This window comes from Triticum aestivum, chromosome 5D (assembly GCF_018294505.1).
Source record: "Triticum aestivum cultivar Chinese Spring chromosome 5D, IWGSC CS RefSeq v2.1, whole genome shotgun sequence".
NCBI classification, from domain to species: domain Eukaryota; kingdom Viridiplantae; phylum Streptophyta; class Magnoliopsida; order Poales; family Poaceae; genus Triticum; species Triticum aestivum.
Window position 1 is genome coordinate 378,049,658 of NC_057808.1, and position 19,476 is coordinate 378,069,133.

The window sequence follows — 19,476 nt, forward strand, 5'->3', positions numbered from 1 at the left end:
GTTGATGTGGTTGTCAGCTGCGGCGGGCTCGCCCTGGATCATCATCGTCGCTTGCATGACGCCTAGTCTACATGTCTATGTCTGCAGCTATCTTGTTCATTATTTGGTCGTGGAATAGGTTGATCTTGGTTGTTATTAGCCTAATCTAGCGGTGGTTCAGCCAGATCTGGCACATCCGCCTACGTTCGACTCCTATCCAATGAGTGGGCGGTTTTGGTCATGGTTGTGTGATGGCTGGTCATTGGTTGTTTGTGGGTTCTCGGGGTTTTACCTTACAACAACTCGGACACTAAAGGTTGTTTGTTTCGTGCTACTCGTTGGGTGTGTCTTTGCCCTGCCCTCGTAGGTTCTAGGTCGTGATTGTATTCGTCCCTAGTACTCGTGTGCGCCCTCCTGCTCCCTCTAGTCTGTGTGTCCATCCCATGGCCCCCCTTCTACGGAATGGGTGGCATAGGTCCAACAACATTTGGCTAGTGGCCTAATTTCTCAAAGATGTTTGCGCCTATGCTCATGCAAGTTGTTTGGCTCAAGGCTAGTGATGGATTTGTCCCTATGATGCTTTAGCTTTAGTCGATGCCATCTTCATCATGATGGTTGCCGAGTTTGGTCACGTTGTTGCAGATTGGGTTTCAGGTTCTTGTAGTAGATGGTCCTTCATTCCATGCCTTGGGTTGTACGTTTTGTCTAGTCTAGGTTGGGTTTGGTCATTCTATCCACGATCGTCGGTTCTTGGCTTGGTGATTCTCGTGGTGGCATTCCTCCACAACGAGCTGACGGATGTATCACTGCACCACAAATTGGGACGGAAGTCGTGGAGGCCTAACCATGATGCGACCCCCACCAAAATATGTCTAGAGAATTTGCTCTCGGAAAGAAGATTTATCATCGTTTTAGGATTGGAGTTGCAAAGCTTACAAACCCTACATTTGTGCTAACCTCTCTTTTGCAACCAATTAGTCAACAGTATCCGTACCTGAATGACGAGCCAAGAATATAACTTGCTCTTGGATGGTCCATGCATGGCTTCCAAACGACACGAGTCATTCTTGTGGATGTGATGCCAAGGAATTGCACATTGTTGGCAAAGGAGGAAGAGTGCTCGCTTGAGGTGGCGAGCTTCCACCGAATCTTATCTGGCTTGCCAGGGATAAGCTGGGAGTCAAGAAATCCCACCCAAAGATTGTGAAATTGTTGTACACATATTATAAAATAAATATTGATACAATAATCTGGTAATGTAAGTAGAAAATTATATATAAAAGGTATTGCAGTTCATCGGTCTGTATGTGTAGTAAATAGACAGCTATGCCAATTCATGTCTAGTGTTACTTGTGATTAATCATGGCCTCTTATCCTAGTAGTTAGTCCTAACATGATCTTCATTTTGGCTTCAGAAAACAAACAAGGGAAGCAACCCAGGATTAATATCAAGGCAAGTAAATTCACTAAGATTCAAGTAACTAATAGTTTCATTCAATAAAGTACACCAAATAATAGTAAGGAATACAAGGCGTGTTACCATTATCCTTATTATTTACTATGTTAACTAATTGTAGGGCTATCTAGTCGGCAACCCAATTACAGACTCCATGTTTTATGATAACAATTTCCAAATACCGTATGCTCAAGGTGTCGGAATTATATCTAGTCAAATATACGAGGAAATTCCAAATTCACATTCACCTATTGCAGTGGTAACAAATTTTTTCCTTCTCCTTTTTCAAAGGCACTAATGAAGAACTGTAAAGGACGCTATATAAGACCAAGAAATAAAATGTGTGCCATGGTCCTAAATACTATTGAAGATGTAAGATTCTTACTAGGCTAGAAAAATACTTATACAAGCTACCATTTGATTTGTGTATCTTATATTGGTCCATGTATTAATTGCAGCTCATTTCTGAAATTGAAAAAGAACACATCCTGGAGGTCAAATGTGAACACAATCTGTTAAGACGTACATTTCTGCCAGAAGAATACACCCAACAAAGTGAGCTATCTACCCAACAACCTGCCATCAATTGTAATGTAGGTTACTCTAGTACTCACCCTAAACTAGTAACTTTATAGAAATGTTCTTTAGTTCAGTTAGAATTATATTTCTATATTTATGTGATGTAAACTTTGTCTACAATTGCATTCTCATATGTAGGCATATCGTTACTACCTATCTGATATTTGAGCGAACATCGACTACACCAGATATGCTCTTGGGGTGAAGCAGGTAACCAACAATATGACATATTTTCCCTTTGTACTAGCACGGAAAACAATATATACATGATTAAGTAGTTAGCATATGGCATATTTAATTTGCTTTGCATCCATATCATGTCATTTGAAGGAATTAATTAATTGCAACTACTAGTATTCTGGCACATCTCTTATTGTATTTGCCAATCTTAGTTCATGTTAGCTTTTGCCATGTGTATGGTAGTCCAACGGTCATGTCGAATGCTGGTTTAGCGGGCCTTCCTGTTGGAATATATTGTCCGTCTCTCAATATTAGTTTGGACTTTTGGATAAATTGGATATAGCATGAATTAAATAATGTATCAAAGCCAACAGGTCTCGAGTTCAAGACCCTACCAGCGTGGTATTAAGATATATATTATGTGGCCTACATCGATCTTATGTCCAAGGACTAAAATGTCTAGATGTGAGGGGTGTATTGAAATATATTGTCCTCCTCTCTCCATCAATTCGTACTTGTGGATGAATTGGCTTGAGCAGTAATTCAACACTTTTGGGGCAATTCAGGTAGCAACATTGACTAAATTGTCCTAGAATTAAGTAACATATTTATTTCACATCATTCTAGTTCGGACCCATAAAAATAAATGATGCTTTGCCAATCTGGGAACTTCTAGCTATTAAGAGTAGACATCTGAGCACCACCTTAACCTTTGCATAGATAACTATTGTAGGATTTCCAAACATCAAATCATTGTTGACTCGTTGACTCTTTGCATCCATCTAGGGAACAATTGGAGAGTTTAGGAGATGCATAAAAAGTATGTCCTATTCATTTGATGCCCCAAGCAGCATAGACTACCATTTCAACCTCACAAGCAAGGGCTACCGCGCACTTGTGTTCGGGTGATTTTTCTCTGCTTGGTATTTACATGTGTTGATTGAAACTTGATCAGCATCTTGAAATAATGACCTCTAAATGCAGCCGGGACCATGATATGTGGATTCCATTTTTGTGCACAGATGCATGGATTAGATCCTTCAACTTCTCGATAGTTGATGTTTGGAGAGCATGGCATCTCGGTGGTCAGGCGGGAGGGTAAAATTGTCTATGTATATAAGTATTATCATTCATAAGAAAAGCAATCTAATATTTCTATTTATTTTAGTACCCCACACACTAGGATGTAGTGTAGAGTAGTTTTAACATAGACAAGAAAAGGTTCACATCAATAGAGCAAATGAATTTGTGAAAAGATGTACATGCTTGATGTTTCAATTTTCTTTTTGTTTATGTTGTCTTTGATGTAGATTTACAATCACATACGCCAACCATATGGCATTTGCGACATTAAAGGTACATTATCTTGTATTTTCCATTCCATGATATAAAGTTATTTCTAGGATTGGTTAGAAGAAACAATGTGATGCTGCAGTAATTATTGTTTAATTGCTTATAGGGTGGTGGGCACTCAGCCATAGAATATCGACCTAAGGAAAGTCTTGCCATGGATCAACGCTGGCTGGATAATAAGCTTCTGTGATGTGTCATATTTGTCATGTTGGGTTCATTGGGGTTTTCCATGTACAACAAAAGTCTTGACCTCAAGTAACTATTTTTCAAATGAGGGAATAGTTTTATACGGCACTCTCATGGCCAAAAAATATATTTCATGAAAGTGTTCCTTTTACTCCCTCCTTTTTTACTCATATTAGTTATGGTCAAAGTCAAGCTTTGTAAACTTTGACAAAGTTTATAAACAAAAATATTAACTTATACAATAACAAATCAATACCATTAGATTCATTATTGAATGTACTTTCATATCATATAGATTTGTTATGATAAATGTTTATATTGCTTTCTATAAACTTGGTCAAACTTTACAAAGTTTGACTTCAGTCAAATCTAATATGTGGAGTAAATATAAATGGAGGGAACTTACACCAGTGGGCTGATTACCTCATGTTAGCGACACTGTGTGCTAGCGTCTCCCGTCCCGTGCGTGACAGGGAGAGCGGCAACAAACCATGATTTCACGGCTTGGGCTTGGGCTTAGATGGACCATTTCTACTTAATAGTGTCATGCGGCAACATCGTCCACCCTAATCTACCCTCAAAAAAAATCTTCCACCCTAATCATTCAAACGCAAGTAGAAAGATGGTCCTCAACCCAAAAAACCTTTAGTTTTGAAGCCAAAGTTTGCCGCCACAAAAAGACATAGAGGCAATAACATAGTGATTACTCTTGCATATTTAGTAGTCAATACCGCCCACATAATAAAATTGAGGCAAAATACAGGTAATCTTTTTTCTGTGAAAATGAAGCAAATATATTATAGAAGTTCACCAAAAATATAAAGCATCTCACACATGATAAAAATTACATTGAGGTCCCTGGACCATATACCTGGCCATGGGAAACCTAGCCAGGTCGGCCCAACCCGACCGGACCTGAAATAGCCCGACCCGTCCCGACCCGTTCTTGCCCACGGGCCGGGCCTAGGCTTAAGTTTTGAGCCCAAAGGCCAGGTTGGGCCGGGCTTGGGCTTTGCATTTGTGTGTTTTAGGGAAGAGGCCTGAAGGGCTTTTCCATTGATGGGTCGGGCTTGGGCTTGGAATCTAGGCCTGAAGGCTGGCCCCGGCCAGGCCCGAACCTAGCTTTTCTGTTGCGAATTTTTTTAGGCCCATTCCGGCCCAACTTATGGCCAGGTATGATGGACCACCAAACGACAAATATCATCGCTAGGCCGCCGGCGTCGCTCACCTATGTAGTGGGTCTGACCTTGTCGATGCCTCTGAGGGCTAGGGCCATGGAGCCGCAATTATGATCGTTGAAGCCTTGAGTCCATCCGAAGTGACACCAGAACTCGTCATCGCGCAGACACGATGAGAAACCCTAACATCACGTCCTCACCACCCTAATGAGTGACAGGAATATATACTGGAGCTCTGTCGACTCCGTTCAGACAGACAAACTTTAGAAGGATCGAAGTCCGGAAGACCAACCCGAAGAAGAAGCGCTGCCGACCGTCTGAACATCGTCCATGTGAGAACTAAAAAACCCATACCTAAACGACTAGCAGGAGTCGAGGTACCGGGATTCCCCTCCCCGCCACCAGCCACCGGAGTGACAGAAGGAGGGGAGGCGAATCCATGGACTAATTGGCGGAGCCTGGAGGGAAAGAGTTTGCCGAAGCCGCCGGTTACGAGGGGAAGGGAAGGAAAACGTACGGGCCGGTGACAAAACATAAAATACTAGGATTGCTACGATCTTATATTTCTTTACGGAGGGAGTCCATCAAAGGAACCCCGAACCATGAACTTGCTAACAATTGTGCAACTAAGGAATGCTCCGATTGCAAAGATCCGGCTGGTGGCTGCATCGGTCCTGCTCCCGATTTCTCCGTTGCTGCCAGCGTGCCAACTGACTTTGCCATCACAAGAACTGGCGCACACAACATCTCCGTTCAGTCCAGGTACAGGTCATGTCCCGGTACATGCTTTGCTAGTTTGCTTGTACCAGCGTTCAATCGACCAGAGTATGCCGTTAAAACCGTCATCCCTTGCACAGCACTCACTCCTGCTGGTGTTCATTCCCATCAGAAATGCAAAAGGGCAGCAGCTGTTGTGTTCTACTCTGCTGGACAGCACGGCCAATGGTGGGAGCCAGACTAGAAAAGTGGAAACAGCTCAGGCACGCACAACACCAGTGACCAGAGGTGCAAACTGTCGGGGAAGAGAGATACATACAGTCATGATCAAACACACAAGGAACAGGCGAGGTACCCAGGCCAGGATCATACTCCCCTTCTTCCAGCCTTTACTTACACCACAAGTCCATACTCGCATTAATATTTTACACCCAGTATCGAATTCACCATCCTTTCCTTGCAATTTTCCACTATGTATGCTAGTACATGAGAAGAAGAAAAAGCAACTAAGGAACGAGCTCACCGGCGAACGAATGAAGGGTAGAAATTCTGCAGTGGACAAATCTGAGGGGGGCAAAGGAAACAACAACAGCGAGGAGCCATCATCCCTCTTTGATTGTTCGGTGCCGGATGCAAAACCATATTCTTCACGCCCCTAACACTTGGTTCGCCCTTTTATGCAAAGCAACAGCCAAACAAGTCCTGCAGGTCGCTCGCTCAATCACGGTGCTCCGACCATACTTCTCTTAGGAGCTCGTATCTTACATTTGCCACGGCGCCTTCTTGGCGAGTACTGAAATGTGCGACCCCGTCACAAGGCGACGGCGGAGAGCTCCGGTCGTAGAGGGACATCAAGGGGGAGCCTAGGTCGTCCAGATCGTCGTCGCTGGTGTACCCTCTCCTCTGGACCATCAAGGCCCTTTGCTCCACCTCTGCGCTGCCACTCGTGTCTGCCACTTTCTCCGCTACATCCTCCAATGAAGGGGCGCGGTACGCAACAGGAGCAGCAGTGCATGGGAATGTACTGATCAGATTTTTCTCCGTGAAGCGCTCAAGCAAGCTCTGTGCGATATTAATGACAAAGGTCAATAGAGTGTAGTTATAATTACCTTCATGACATTCTGTGTGCACAGCGCAATGGATTCATTCAACTTCAGCAAGAGAGCACATACCTCAGAGTTCAGCTCCTCTAGAACTATGCCAGGAACAGGATCAGGGCAAAACTCGTCTGGAGTGAAGTTGCAGAGTATCCTTGTTACTAGTGGAAGGCCAATCGACGGGCAGACCTAACACAAAATTCAAAATTTCAACTACACCACATCTGACAGTTCCATATAAGATGAAATCGTAACAATTTAACATCTTGTGTTTTGAGGACATAGGACTCCTATGATAGGAGTGTAGCAAGGAGTTATGCACGGACACACACCTCTTTCCTGATGGACTTCTCAAGAAGCATGTCCTTCGGAAGCATCAGAAGATCACTCAACTCATTGAGCAGCTTAAAAGAATTGGATTCAGCTCCATCTCTTCTGCTATTGCCATCTCCCCCTGCACCTTGGCCATCCTTGTGAGAGTCATCACCGTCCATGCCAAACATATCCGTCAACAATCTGGACCAGCTTCCAACCTGGGGAGTCATTTCCCGTGTCAACATTTAATGGTAGAATTTGTTTGGAAGGAGGATCATCAAAATGCCCTATTCTAGTTTGTTCTTCATGGAATTGAAAGCATCAAACCAAAACAATGTGGTTTCAATCTGCACTTAGGTACATACCGCATTCTTCAGCTGTGCGCCTGATCCAAAGCTTAAGTTGCCAGCTAGAATTGGCAGAACCCTGGAGTCAAGAATCGGATCGGATATTGGATCAGATGGTATCTCATTCTCTGATTCACGGAGGATGGCGTTAAATAAAGCCACGTCTAAACGGGCTACACATTGCTCCATCACCTGATGATAACAGAGCAGCTCATAAACATATCTCAAAAGAATATTATTCTTTTCAAATGATGAAAAGAAACTTAAAGCTTACCAGTTTGGCCAATACTGGTAAGCAGCCACACTCATGTCCACCAGCACGAAGAGGGCATATTCTGCTGAACGCATCACAAGATGCAGTCTTCCAAAGATCAATCGAAAAAGTGCTTTGATGCTGATCAGCTGAAGAATGTCCTAACGGTTTCCCAATGCTTGGAGTTGATGAATCCTCAACAGGAGTTTGCATACGGGGTGTCAGTGCCTAGGAAAGAAATACCGATCAGAATATTGACAACATGACTGAATTGGAAATATTTTCATAGTCATGTTTTACAGCTAGCAGGTCAAATTTAAGGTTCTGACAAAATTGCCAGGATAAAATGAGGTGAACCTTTACCTGCCACCACACAGACTCAACAATCCGAGAAAAGATCCAAGATTCAATCTTCTCTAATGCAGCCAAGACAGTGCCAGTTTCCTGCCAATCATCCGGAAACTGCATGATAGTAGGTCTAGCATGCTTGCCACCGGAATTCATTTTCCATCGCATTGGCGGGGAATTCTTGTAAAGCTTTTTTGCATTACTGTTTCTGTTTCTAGTGAAAGCATTCATAACTGCAGGTGATTGGCTTGAAATGCCAAAGGTTTGTGCAATGATCTCTCGTAGGACAATTGTGTTCGATAACCAGAATGTCAACCTACATAAAAATTAGATTCTTAAATCAAATTAGCAGGAGTTAATACTCATGGCCATGTGCAGAATAAAGAGTTAAGACATACTATGACCCGTTTATTTACCTTGAAACATCATTGCCACAAGACTTTGCTACAAGCACAAGCCCAGAAACAGAGTTTTTTGCAACAGAAGCTTTCTTATCTGGGGACCAAAACTTTGATGCATGGATATATAACCTAGACAGACGCCGAGCTGGCGTATGCAGCTTATGTGATGAACATCCGTGCTCTGGCATAATAGAGTAGAGAGAAACCTCAAGGGCAGCAACTTCACGAAGCTCTTGCTCCAGCTTTTCAATTTTTGATTCTAATTCCTCAATCTTCTCATCATTCTTTTCATATGCTACTGAGTTGTCATCATCAAGTATGTTCTGTTCAGTATCAGCAATTTCATCATCAGTGCCAGTACTCTGATCACATTTCGGAGCTTCGTCTAAGACATCAATTTCCTTTGCTTCTTCAATGGCTGTATCACTGGTCTCTACACCCTCAATGCCCTTATCATCAGTCGCTATAACCTCAATGGCCTTATCATCAGTCGCTACGCCCTCAATGGCCTTATCATCAGTCGCTACACCCTCAATGGCCTTATCATCAGCAGCTGTGTCCTCGGTGGCCTTATTATCATCGGCCCTGCCCTCGGTGGTCTTATTATCATTGGCCCTGCCCTCGGTGGACTTATCATCGGTGGCTCTGCCCTCAATAGCTTTATCATTTGTTTCCTCAGACACATCAGATGAAGGACAAGAAGTAACTTCCACAGTTTCTGGCTTTTGAACTTCAACAGTTTTAACACCATTAGCCGCTTTGCTTGGCTTCGGTGCTTTGTTCGGACTATTGTTTGGTGAAATATATTGCAGCTTCTTGTTGACTAGACGAGTGGAATTAGTTCTGGCCAGACGTGGGCTGTTTGGCTTGGTCTCCTTTTTTGCTAGCTTCTTCGGAACCCTTGAGACTCTTTTCGCTTTAGTATCTTCATTGCTGTTAGACTCACCTTGAGATGAAAAGGAGTCTCTAGCTGCTTCATACTCTGATTCAGCTTCCTTCCCTAGTTTAGCATCTCGTTCCACTTCCACATCAGTTGAATGGTCATTCCTCTCTTCCCCGTTCTCCCTAGCACCCATTTGAGTGTACTAGAAACTTGATACCTAGACAGAACATTAACAAAGTTAGTAACATGAGCAAATGCCTAGCAGCTTGAGTGAGCCAATAGGCATGATAGAAAAAGTGATATCCAGGAAGGTCCATCATGATGATTATGCCATGGTAAAGGGCACATGGAAAACAATTCATATAGTAACTTGCTTCAACTAAAAAAAAAAGTAAAGTTGTGTAGAACTGTGCACTAGAATTTCAGAGCAGACAAGTAACGTCCACAGCACTCAATATAAAATGCAGCTTTCAGCAAGACATCCACTATAGAGCATAATGACCATCACAGTAAGAAGCAAATGTTTATGTGGTAAAACAAGAGATAGGACGCCGGATAAAACAGCTAATACTCCTCTATCAAGCCTCGAGATCTGGACAGCTATGCAAAACACACACCAAAAGACACATCTAACCAACAAAATTAATGCCCCAACAGCAACAAGAGAATTGGGTACATGTAATGTGTCTCCTAGTGCAATTCACTTGAGGGGATGGAGGTGGTTGGGAGGCACATGGCGGTGGGGCACGGCGAGGGTGTACGACCGTTGGACTGGGTTGCATTGGATGGAGAATGAGGTCCCAACTCCCAATTGGACCCAAGCGCCAGGGACACAAAGCTGTACTGCTGAAACTGTGAGATCTGACAAGCTGTACCAAATGTAAACTCGGCGCCAGCGACGTACTTGACTCTAAGAACAATGGACGCGTCCTAGTCGTTGCCCGGAATTTCCCATCACCGGGCAAAGCAAGAAACTATGCAACTATGCAAGTGCAGTGCAGTACTCACTCCGATCCACATGGTTGCAAGCAAACGGCCACGGCAATCCACCACGAAGAAGTTCAAGAATGTCCAGAGAAAAATATCAGACAGCTGACTAACTGAATTTTACGAATGGCCAGAGATTTTTTTTTTCTCTATCAGATAGCTGAATAACTGAATTTCACAAATGCGGACACCAACAGAACCAAAATCCGTATTCAAGATGCCTGGTCTAACGGAGTTCACCGGATGAGGTAGCTGCCATGGAAATAACACACCCATTACAGGAACAAGAGCAAGAACAGGAAAGAAGAATGCCGGCCGGATCCCCTGCTATGGTTATCTAGCACTGAAGGAATGCCGGATCCCTTGCTACAGTCACATCCACAGAACTACAGTAGCTAGTACGAAGAGGAGAGAAGAAAAGAAGAAGCAATGCAGCGAAAGGAAATCTAGAATCGACCACTTCAGCACGGGAAACTCCCCGCTGCGCAACAGCAAGGGATTCGGGGATGGGTTTTGTGGAGGGGAACAGATCGGCGGTCCTCACCGGGGTTCTTCTTCAAGCAGTGGCCGCCTCGGCCCCTGCGACGCGAGCGGGAGCGGGAGCGGCGAGACCAAACCAAACCGAGCGGTTGCTCCCTCCTCTGTTTCTTTTTCTAATAATAATAGTGGCGGCGCGAGGTTTAATGCCGAGCGAGCGGCACCGGGCGCCTCCCCGCGGGGTCGCAGGGGCGGCGCAGGAGCCTCTACTGTGCGCGGCGCGGAATGTTGGAATGGGGCGGCGGCCGGCGCGGGAGGAGGAGGAGAGGGGACGGTGCACGCAGCGAGCGGCCACTGCTGAGGGGCTGATGATGCTGCGGCGAGGGGAGGGGGTGTCACAGGCGTGCAGCGCGTGGGGGTTGCGGTGGTGGGTTTGGGCTGGCGCCTGACGCTGCTCTCATACCAATCGACGCGCGCTTCCAGGCCTGCCGATCGGGTCGCTTCACCGCGCGGTGTGGTTAAGCGAACACTCTCCGCCGGTCTTTTTCTTTCATATTCCCTCCATTTCACAATGTAGTGCCTATAGATTTTTCTGAAAGTCAAATTTTGTCAACTTTGACCAAGTGCATAGAGAAAACTCTCTGCACCTACAATACTAAACATGTACATTCTGAAAATATAACTTATGATGTATCTAATGATGTGCATTTGGTATTCTAGATGTACATTTTTTTTCATAAATATGGTCAAAGTTTGTAATGTTTGACTTTTAAAAAAATTTATAGACACTACATTGTGGAACGGAGGGAGTATATTTTTACAGGGCTGTTTGGTCGTCCATTCTTGGAAGACTATGACCCTGTTCGGATCCACTCCGCTCCTCAAGTGCGCTCCCGGAGCGGACGGGGAGCAGCGCCGAACTCCACGGGCTCTGCGGAGTCAAAATAGCGGAGTGGAACAGCCTTCGCTTCATTTTTCACGGATTGGCTGAAACTAAACTCCACGGACTCTATGGAGTCAGGAATACTGGAGCAGATTTAATGGAGTGGAGAGATTCCAAACAGGCCCTATATTGTGCTTTAGTTTTTCCTGTAGGGGATCTTTGATCTTAGTTTCCTGTAGGTTGTTGTCTTTGGGCGAAAGCCTCGATTTGATCGGATCGGCATGATGGCGGTGTCTCGGATGTCGCTCCTCTGTTGGGAGCATCATGTTTGGGGACACGGCTTGGTTCCTCATTGCTTTCCTCTGGTGTTCACCGTCGTCCTATTTGATCCTCGGCGGCGCTATGTACGGCCATCGCCAATGCATCCAAGACAGTGTCTTCTTCGAATCTGATCAAGTCCTGCCATTTCACTTGCCAATTTCTCTTAGGCATTCAGGGTGGATGGTGCGTCGATGAGCGAAGTTCAGTGGAAGTGGTTGGCCTTTGGAGGTGTCCGGCGTCGGTCGACACGCGGTGTTGTAATATGTTAGGACAGACGTGTTTGTTTTGTATCGTTGCTGGCTGTCCTTGGACATGCCCTGGGTGGTGTTCGTGCTAAGCTCGTTGTTCTCAGTGAGCGGTGGTTTTTTTTACTTACAATTATGTCTTCTATAAAGCTATGTTATACCTCGGCATACTCTCAAAAAAAGTTTACAATGCATATTGAACATATTCCGTTCGAATGTCACACATGGTGGCCTAATAGGGAATGGCAACTGCTCAAAAGCCGTATGCACTAAAACATAGACTCCCAAGAGCCGAATTGACAATTGACATGATGGGAGGGCCGTTTTGGCTCTTGGGTGCATATGCTCCCTAATGAACAGTCAATTCAAAATAAATAGTAAATAAAATTTAAAATTCTGAATTTTTTCGTATATGTTCTTGTTATTGTAACAAGTGTGTTTGCCAATTTTCATGCGAAATGGGATGACGGTGCTTCGTTGGTGAAAAAAACAAAAATAAGTGCAACACTTGGAGGTAACATTTGTCGTTCGATTTGTTCTTTTTGCACAGATCAAAATACTTAAGCTTTTTGTTGCAGGTAGCGTTTTGGTGTGACAATGATCACATCTTTTAAAAAAAACATTTGGAGAAAACATTTTTGATGGGCAGGAGTATATGCTCCCAAGAGCTGAATTGACAATTGACATGATAGCCAAGCAACAAGATAACTTTATGTGTATCTACGACTACGACAAAAGAAATATCACCCTGTGTGTTAGTGTAAGTGTGGGGGAAAATCGCATTGTACGCTCATGATCACGTCACAAGTTGTTAAGTTGATCGCTAAATTATGTAGTATTTTGCATATTTGTAGCGCTACTATGTTTCTTGGTCAATTAGGTCTTACATGCATCTTCGTGCTAGACCTTTTCTCATAAAGGCCAAAGATCATACTCCCTCAGTTTCAAAATATAGTGCGTCCTCAGTTCCTGTGCTTTAATTTTGACTATAAATTTAACCAACGACACCGACTGCGGCGGAAACAAAAGTTATACCAGTGAATTCGTATTCAAAAGAAGTTTTCAATTATAAATTTTTTGCTCCCGTCGCAGTCGGTCTCGTTAGTTAAATTTATGGTCAAAGTTCAATCTCGGTAAATGCGGACGCACTATATTTCGGAACGGAGGGAGTATATTAAATAAAATCGTCCCTTGAAGAAATCAGCACCTCTTTCTTCTTCTACATCCATCGGCAACGAGCCATGAGCAAAGTCCATTGCTAGAAGCAGTGGCCAAAAATCATTAGCGTAGCGGTGGTTCCAGGTGCTGAATTTGGGGGTGGGTGGGGGGAGGGGGGCAGAGCACAGACCCTGCATTTTGCCGAACTATAAACTGTGTTTGCAGGTCGCACGGAGGCGCTTATGCAGGCTGAAAAATGCGGCGGCAAAACAGAAACCGCAAACAAACTCGTAATATTTTTAAAAAGTTGTTACACGCGAGAAATTTAAGCAGGAGCTCACTCGCATAGATGGTTCTTCTTCACATAATAAGTTCGTACACTTCACATACATACATATTAAAGGTCAGAGATGCTAGACAGGGCCTACGCTACCGCATCACTACAACAAAATTGAGCTCATCGGAGCTCCTGCGGTAGCTACCCACCGGCGGCGATCAGTCGGAGTCGGAGGAGTCGGAGTTGAGGTCGATGTAGAGCTTCGCCTGCTCCGCCTTCATCACGTGCAGGTCAGCATCCTTCGATGCGTGCGTTTGCGATGCCGTGACGCCCGTCTCGAAGAAGAGCCGCTCGTACTCGAGCTCGCGCCTGATGCGCTCTTCCATCTCCTCCTGCTCCCTCGCCGACCGCTCGAGGACGACGCGCTCGAGGAGCTCCTCCTGCCCAGGGGGGAGGTAGTCCTCGGGCCCGATGACGCCTCGGCGCGGCGGCGCATCGGGCACGGCCTCCTCCGGCTCCCTCTTCACCGGAACGAGCCGCAAGCTCGATGCGCCCGCGGATGACCACCCCGCGGACCAGTTGCCGGAGGAGGCGTGGCGGCGACGGGCGAGCTCGAGATCGAAGTCCTCGAGCTCGCGGCGGTTGAAGGCCGGCGACGGCCGGGTACCGCGGTTGAGCCACCGACGCCCCCCATCCCCCCCCCCCCCCCCGCTTGCTCGCGCCGTCAAATCTGGCGCAGCGGCGGCGCTCCGCCTCATCCCCCGAGTCGTCCATGGCGGTCGAAGGCTCGCCGGCGGCGACAAATCGAGCAGCGCAGTGGGAAATTGGGGGCAAACGCGGCTGCGAGGGGATAGGGTTTCGACCCGCATCTGCCCCGCAAACCCACAAGTATACTGGCTCGGGGGTAGCGTTTGCGGGCTGCGGCAAAAATATTTACGGGCCGGACACCAACGCGGGCTCTGGTCTAGCCAAAAAAATGAGCCAAGCCGGTATAATCGCTGGAATTATGCGGGTTCGCGCCGGATGCGGGGTCTGCTAGAGTTGCTCTAATAGGGTCAGAGACTTCATGGAGAGAGAAAAAAATGTATACAATGTGATTTAATTGAAATATATCTCCACGTGTTGTCTCCAGGTTGATTTTGTACCTAAACAAAGTAGGGTTTCTCATTAGAGCAACTCTAGCAGACCCCGCAAAAACTTGACCCGCAAAACGCGTTTGCAGTTTCACGAAGATCGCGTTTGCGGGTCGAAAACTAGCTCGGCCGAACAAATACTGTAAAACAAACTGTAAAACTGGAATAAAGAGGTCCTTCCTCCAGTCCGGCCGTTGCTGCCCCTTCCTCCAGCCAGCCGCGCCCCGTCGCCCGCAGGCCATGCCCCGTCGCCCATCGGTCGTGCACCATCGCCCATCGGTCGCGCCCCGTGATGGAAATATGCCCTAGAGGCAATAATAAAATGGTTATTATTGTATTTCTTTGTACATGATAATTGTCTGTTGTTCATGCTATAATTGTATTAACTGGAAACCGTAATACATGTGTGAATACCACAACATGTCCCTAGTAAGCCTCTGGTTGACTAGCTCGTTGATCAATAGATGGTTATGGTTTCCTGACCATGGACATTGGATGTCATTGATAACGGGATCACATCATTAGGAGAATGATGTGATGGACAAGACCCAATCCTAAGCATAGCACAAGATCGTGTAGTTCGTTTGCTAGAGCTTTTCTAATGTCAAGTATCATTTCCTTAGACCATGAGATTGTGCAACTCCCAGATACCGTAGGAATGCTTTGGGTGTACCAAACATCACAACGTAACTGGGTGTCTATAAAGGTGCACTACAGGTATCTCCGAAAGTGTCTGTTGGGTTGGCACGAATCGAGACTGGGATTTGTCACTCCGTATGACGGAGAGGTATCTCTGGGCCCACTCGGTAATGCATCATCATAATGAGCTCAATGTGACTAAGGAGTTAGCCACGAGATCATGCGTTACGGTACGAGTAAAGTGACTTGCCGGTAACGAGATTGAACAAGGTATTGGGATACCGACGATCGAATCTCGGGCAAGTAACGTACCGATTGACAAAGGGAATTGTATACGGGATTGATTGAATCCTCGACATCGTGGTTCATCCGATGAGATAATCGTGGAACATGTGGGAGCCAACATGGATATCCAGATCCCGCTGTTGGTTATTGACCGGGGAGTCGTCTCGGTCATGTCTGCATGTCTCCCGAACCCGTAGGGTCTACACACTTAAGGTTCGGTGACGCTAGAGTTGTCGAGATATTAGTATGCGGTTAACCGAAAGTTGTTCGGAGTCCCGGATGAGATCCCGGACGTCACGAGGAGTTCCGGAATGGTCCGGAGGTAAAGATTTATATATGGGAAGTCCTATTTTGGCCACCGGAAAATGTTCGGGATTTTTCGGTATTGTACCGGGAAGGTTCTAGAAGGTTCCGAAGTGGGGCCCACCTGCATGGGGGGACCCACATGAACGTGGGTAGTGGGGGCAAGGCCCCACACCCCTGGTCAAGGCGCACCAAGATCCCACCTTAGAAGGAATAAGATCATATCCCGAAGGGATAAGATCAAGATCCCTAAAAAAGGGGGATAACAATCGGTGGGGAAGGGAAATGATGGGATTTCTTTCCCCCACCTTTGCCAACGCCCCAATGGACTTGGAGGGCAAGAAACCAGCCCCCTCCACCCCTATATATAGTGGGGAGGCGCATGGGAGCAGCACCCCAAGCCCTGGCGCCTCCCTCCCTCCCGTGACACCTCTTCCTCCCCGCTTGCTTACCGTTACTAGTCTTATCTTGATTCGGCGGCATTGCGGGATGAAGCGGCCCGGACCGACCTTACACGTACTCTTACGTGAGACAGGTTCCACCGACTGACATGCACTTGATGCATAAGGTGCCTAGCGGGTGTCTGTCTCTCCCACTTTAATCGGATCGGATTCGATGAAAAGGGTCCTTATGAAGGGTAAATAGCAATTGGCATATCACCGTTGTGGCTTTTGCGTAGGTAAGAAACGTTCTTGCTAGAAACCCATAGCAGCCACGTAAAACATGCAACAACAATTAGAGGACGTCTAAGTTGTTTTTGCATGGTATGCTATGTGATGTGATATGGCCAAAAGGATGTGATGTATGAGATTGATCATGTTCTTGTAATAGGAATCACGACTTGCATGTTGATGAGTATGACAACCGGCAGGAGCCATAGGAGTTGTCTTAATTTATTGTATGACCTGCATGTCAATGAAAAACGCCATGTAATTACTTTACTTTATTGCTAACCGTTAGCCATAGTAGCAGAAGTAATAGTTGGCGAGACAACTTCATGAAGACACGATGATGGAGATCATGATGATGGAGATCATGGTGTCATGCCGGTGATGAAGGTGATCATGTCGCGCCTCGAAGATGGAGATCAAAAGGCGCAAGATGATATTGGCCATATCATGTCACTTTATGATTTGCATGTGATGTTTGTCATGTTTACATCTTATTTGCTTAGAACGACGGTAGCATAAATAAGATGATCCCTCACTAAAATTTCAAGAGATGTGTTCCCCCTAACTGTGCACCGTTGCGAAGGTTCGTTGTTTCGAAGCACCACGTGATGATCGGGTGTGATAGATTCTAACGTTCGCATACAACGGGTGTTGACGAGCCTAGCATGTACAGACATGGCCTCGGAACACAAGCAAACACTTAGGTTGACTTGACGAGCCTAGCATGTATAGACATGGCCTCGGAACACAAGAGACCGAAAGGTCGAACATGAGTCGTATAGTAGATACGATCAACATGGAGATGTTCACCGATGATGACTAGTCCGTCTCACGTGATGATCGGACACGGCCTAGTCGATTCGGATCATGTATCACTTAGATGACTAGACGGATGTCTATCTAAGTGGGAGTTCATTAAATAATCAGATGAACTTAATTATCATGAACATAGTCAAAAGGTCTTTGCAAATAATGTCATAGCTTACGCTTTAGTTCTACTAAGATATGTTCCTAGAGAAAATTTAGTTGAAAGTTGATAGTAGCAATTATGCGGACTGGGTCCGTAAACTGAGGATTGTCCTCATTGCTGCACAGAAGGCTTATGTCCTTAATGCACCGCTCGGTGTGCTGAACCCCGAGCGTCGTCTGTAGATGTTACGAAACATCTGACATACACGTTTTGATGACTACGTGATAGTTCAGTGTGTGATGCTAACGGTTTAAAATTGTGGCACCAAAGACGGTTTTGAAACGTCGCAGAACATATGAGATGTTCCAAAGACTGAAATTGGGATTTTAGACTAATGCCCACGTCAAGAGGTATGAGACCTCTGACAAGTTTCTTAAGCCTGCAAACTAAGGGAGAAAAGCTCAATCGTTGAGCATGTGCTCAGATTGTCTGAGTACTACAATCACTTGAATCGAGTGGGAGTTAATCTTCCAGATGAGATAGTGATGGTTCTCCATAGTCACTGCCACCAAGCTATTAGAGCTACATGATGAACTATAACATATCAGGGATAGACATGATGATCCTTGAGCAACTCGCGATGTTTGACACCGCGAAAGTAGAAATCAAGAAGGAGCATCAATTGTTGATGGTTAGTAAAACCACTAGTTTCTAGAAGGGCAAGGGCAAGAAGGGATACTTCATGAAACGGCAAATCAGTTGCTGCTCTAGTGAAGAAACCCAAGGTTGAACCCAAACCCGAGACTAAGTGCTTCTGAAATGAGGGGAACAGTCACTAAAGCAGAACTACCCTAGATACTTCGTAGATGAGAAGGCTGGCAAGGTCGACAGAAGTATATTGGATATACATTATATTAATGTGTACTTTACTAGTACTCCTAGTAGCACCAGGGTATTAGATACCGGTTCGGTTGCTAAGTGTTAGTAACTCGAAATAAAAGCTGCGGAATAAACGAAGACTAGCTAAAGGTGAGATGACGATATGTGTTGGAAGTGTTTCCAAGGTTGATGTGATCAAGCATCGCATGCTCCCTCTACCATCGAGATTGGGGTTAAACCTGAATAATTATTATTTGGTGTTTGCGTTGAGCATAGACATGATTGGATCATGTTTATCGCAATACGGTTATTCATTAAAGGAGAATAATGGTTACTATGTCTATTTGAATAATACCTTCAATGGCCTTGCCCCTAAAATGAATGGTTTATTGAATCTCGATCGTAGTGATACACATGTTCATGCCAAAAGATATAAGATAGTAATGATAGTACCACATACTTGTGGCACTGCCACTTGAGTCATATTGGTATAAAACGCATGAAGAAGCTCCATGTTGATGGATCTTTGGGCTCACTCGTTTTTGAAAAGATTGAGACATGCGAACCATGTCTATTAGTATATATGCATGAAGAAAGTCCATACAGATGGATCATTTGGACTCACTTGATTTTGAATCACTTGAGACATGCAAATCATACCACATGGGCAAGATGACTGAAAGGCCTCGTTTTCAGTAAGATGGAACAAGAGAGCAACTTGTTGGAAGTAATACATTTGATGTGTGCAGTCCAATGAGTGTTGACACACGCAGTGGATATCGTCATGTTCTTACTTCACAGATGATTTGAGTAGATGCTGAGAATATTTACTTGATGAAACACAAGTCTGAATTATTGAAAGGTTCAAGTAATTTCAGAGTGAAGTTGAAGATCGTCGTGACAAGAGGATAAAATGTCTGTGATATGATCATAGAGATGAATATTTTAGTTACGAGTTTGGCACACAATTAAGAAATTGTGGAAATTGTTTCATGACTAATACCGCCTGGAACACCACATTGTGATGGTGTGTCCG

At 45.1% G+C, this 19,476-nt stretch overlaps 1 protein-coding gene and 1 pseudogene across 1 annotated transcript; one reads left to right on the forward strand and one right to left on the reverse strand.

Moving 5' to 3' along the window:
- The window catches only part of LOC123120665 (serine carboxypeptidase-like 7), a 46,267-nt pseudogene extending 42,530 nt beyond the window's left edge, over positions 1-3,737 (forward strand).
- Positions 3,738-5,924: 2,187 nt separating this feature from the next.
- Positions 5,925-11,178, reverse strand: LOC123121916 (uncharacterized). Its single transcript, XM_044542009.1, has 8 exons — positions 10,804-11,178; positions 8,405-9,489; positions 8,004-8,304; positions 7,662-7,868; positions 7,406-7,579; positions 7,058-7,258; positions 6,801-6,914; positions 5,925-6,690 (listed from the first exon to the last, which is right to left on the reverse strand). The coding sequence occupies exons 2-8, from the start codon at positions 9,463-9,465 to the stop codon at positions 6,346-6,348; spliced, it is 2,403 nt and encodes an 800-aa protein (XP_044397944.1). The 5' UTR covers positions 9,466-9,489; positions 10,804-11,178; the 3' UTR covers positions 5,925-6,345.
- Between the last annotated feature and the right edge of the window lie 8,298 nt (positions 11,179-19,476).

Excerpts from the sequence above, each read along its gene's own strand:
- LOC123121916 (XM_044542009.1), bottom strand. The coding sequence starts at position 9,465 with ATGGGTGCTAGGGAGAACGGGGAAGAGAGGAATGACCATTCAACTGAT. Across the intron at positions 7,259-7,405 it reads GCGCACAGCTGAAGAATGCG|GTTGGAAGCTGGTCCAGATT; the intron begins GTATGTACCTAA and ends ATGACTCCCCAG. Across the intron at positions 6,691-6,800 it reads TAGAGGAGCTGAACTCTGAG|AGCTTGCTTGAGCGCTTCAC; the intron begins GTATGTGCTCTC and ends AATATCGCACAG.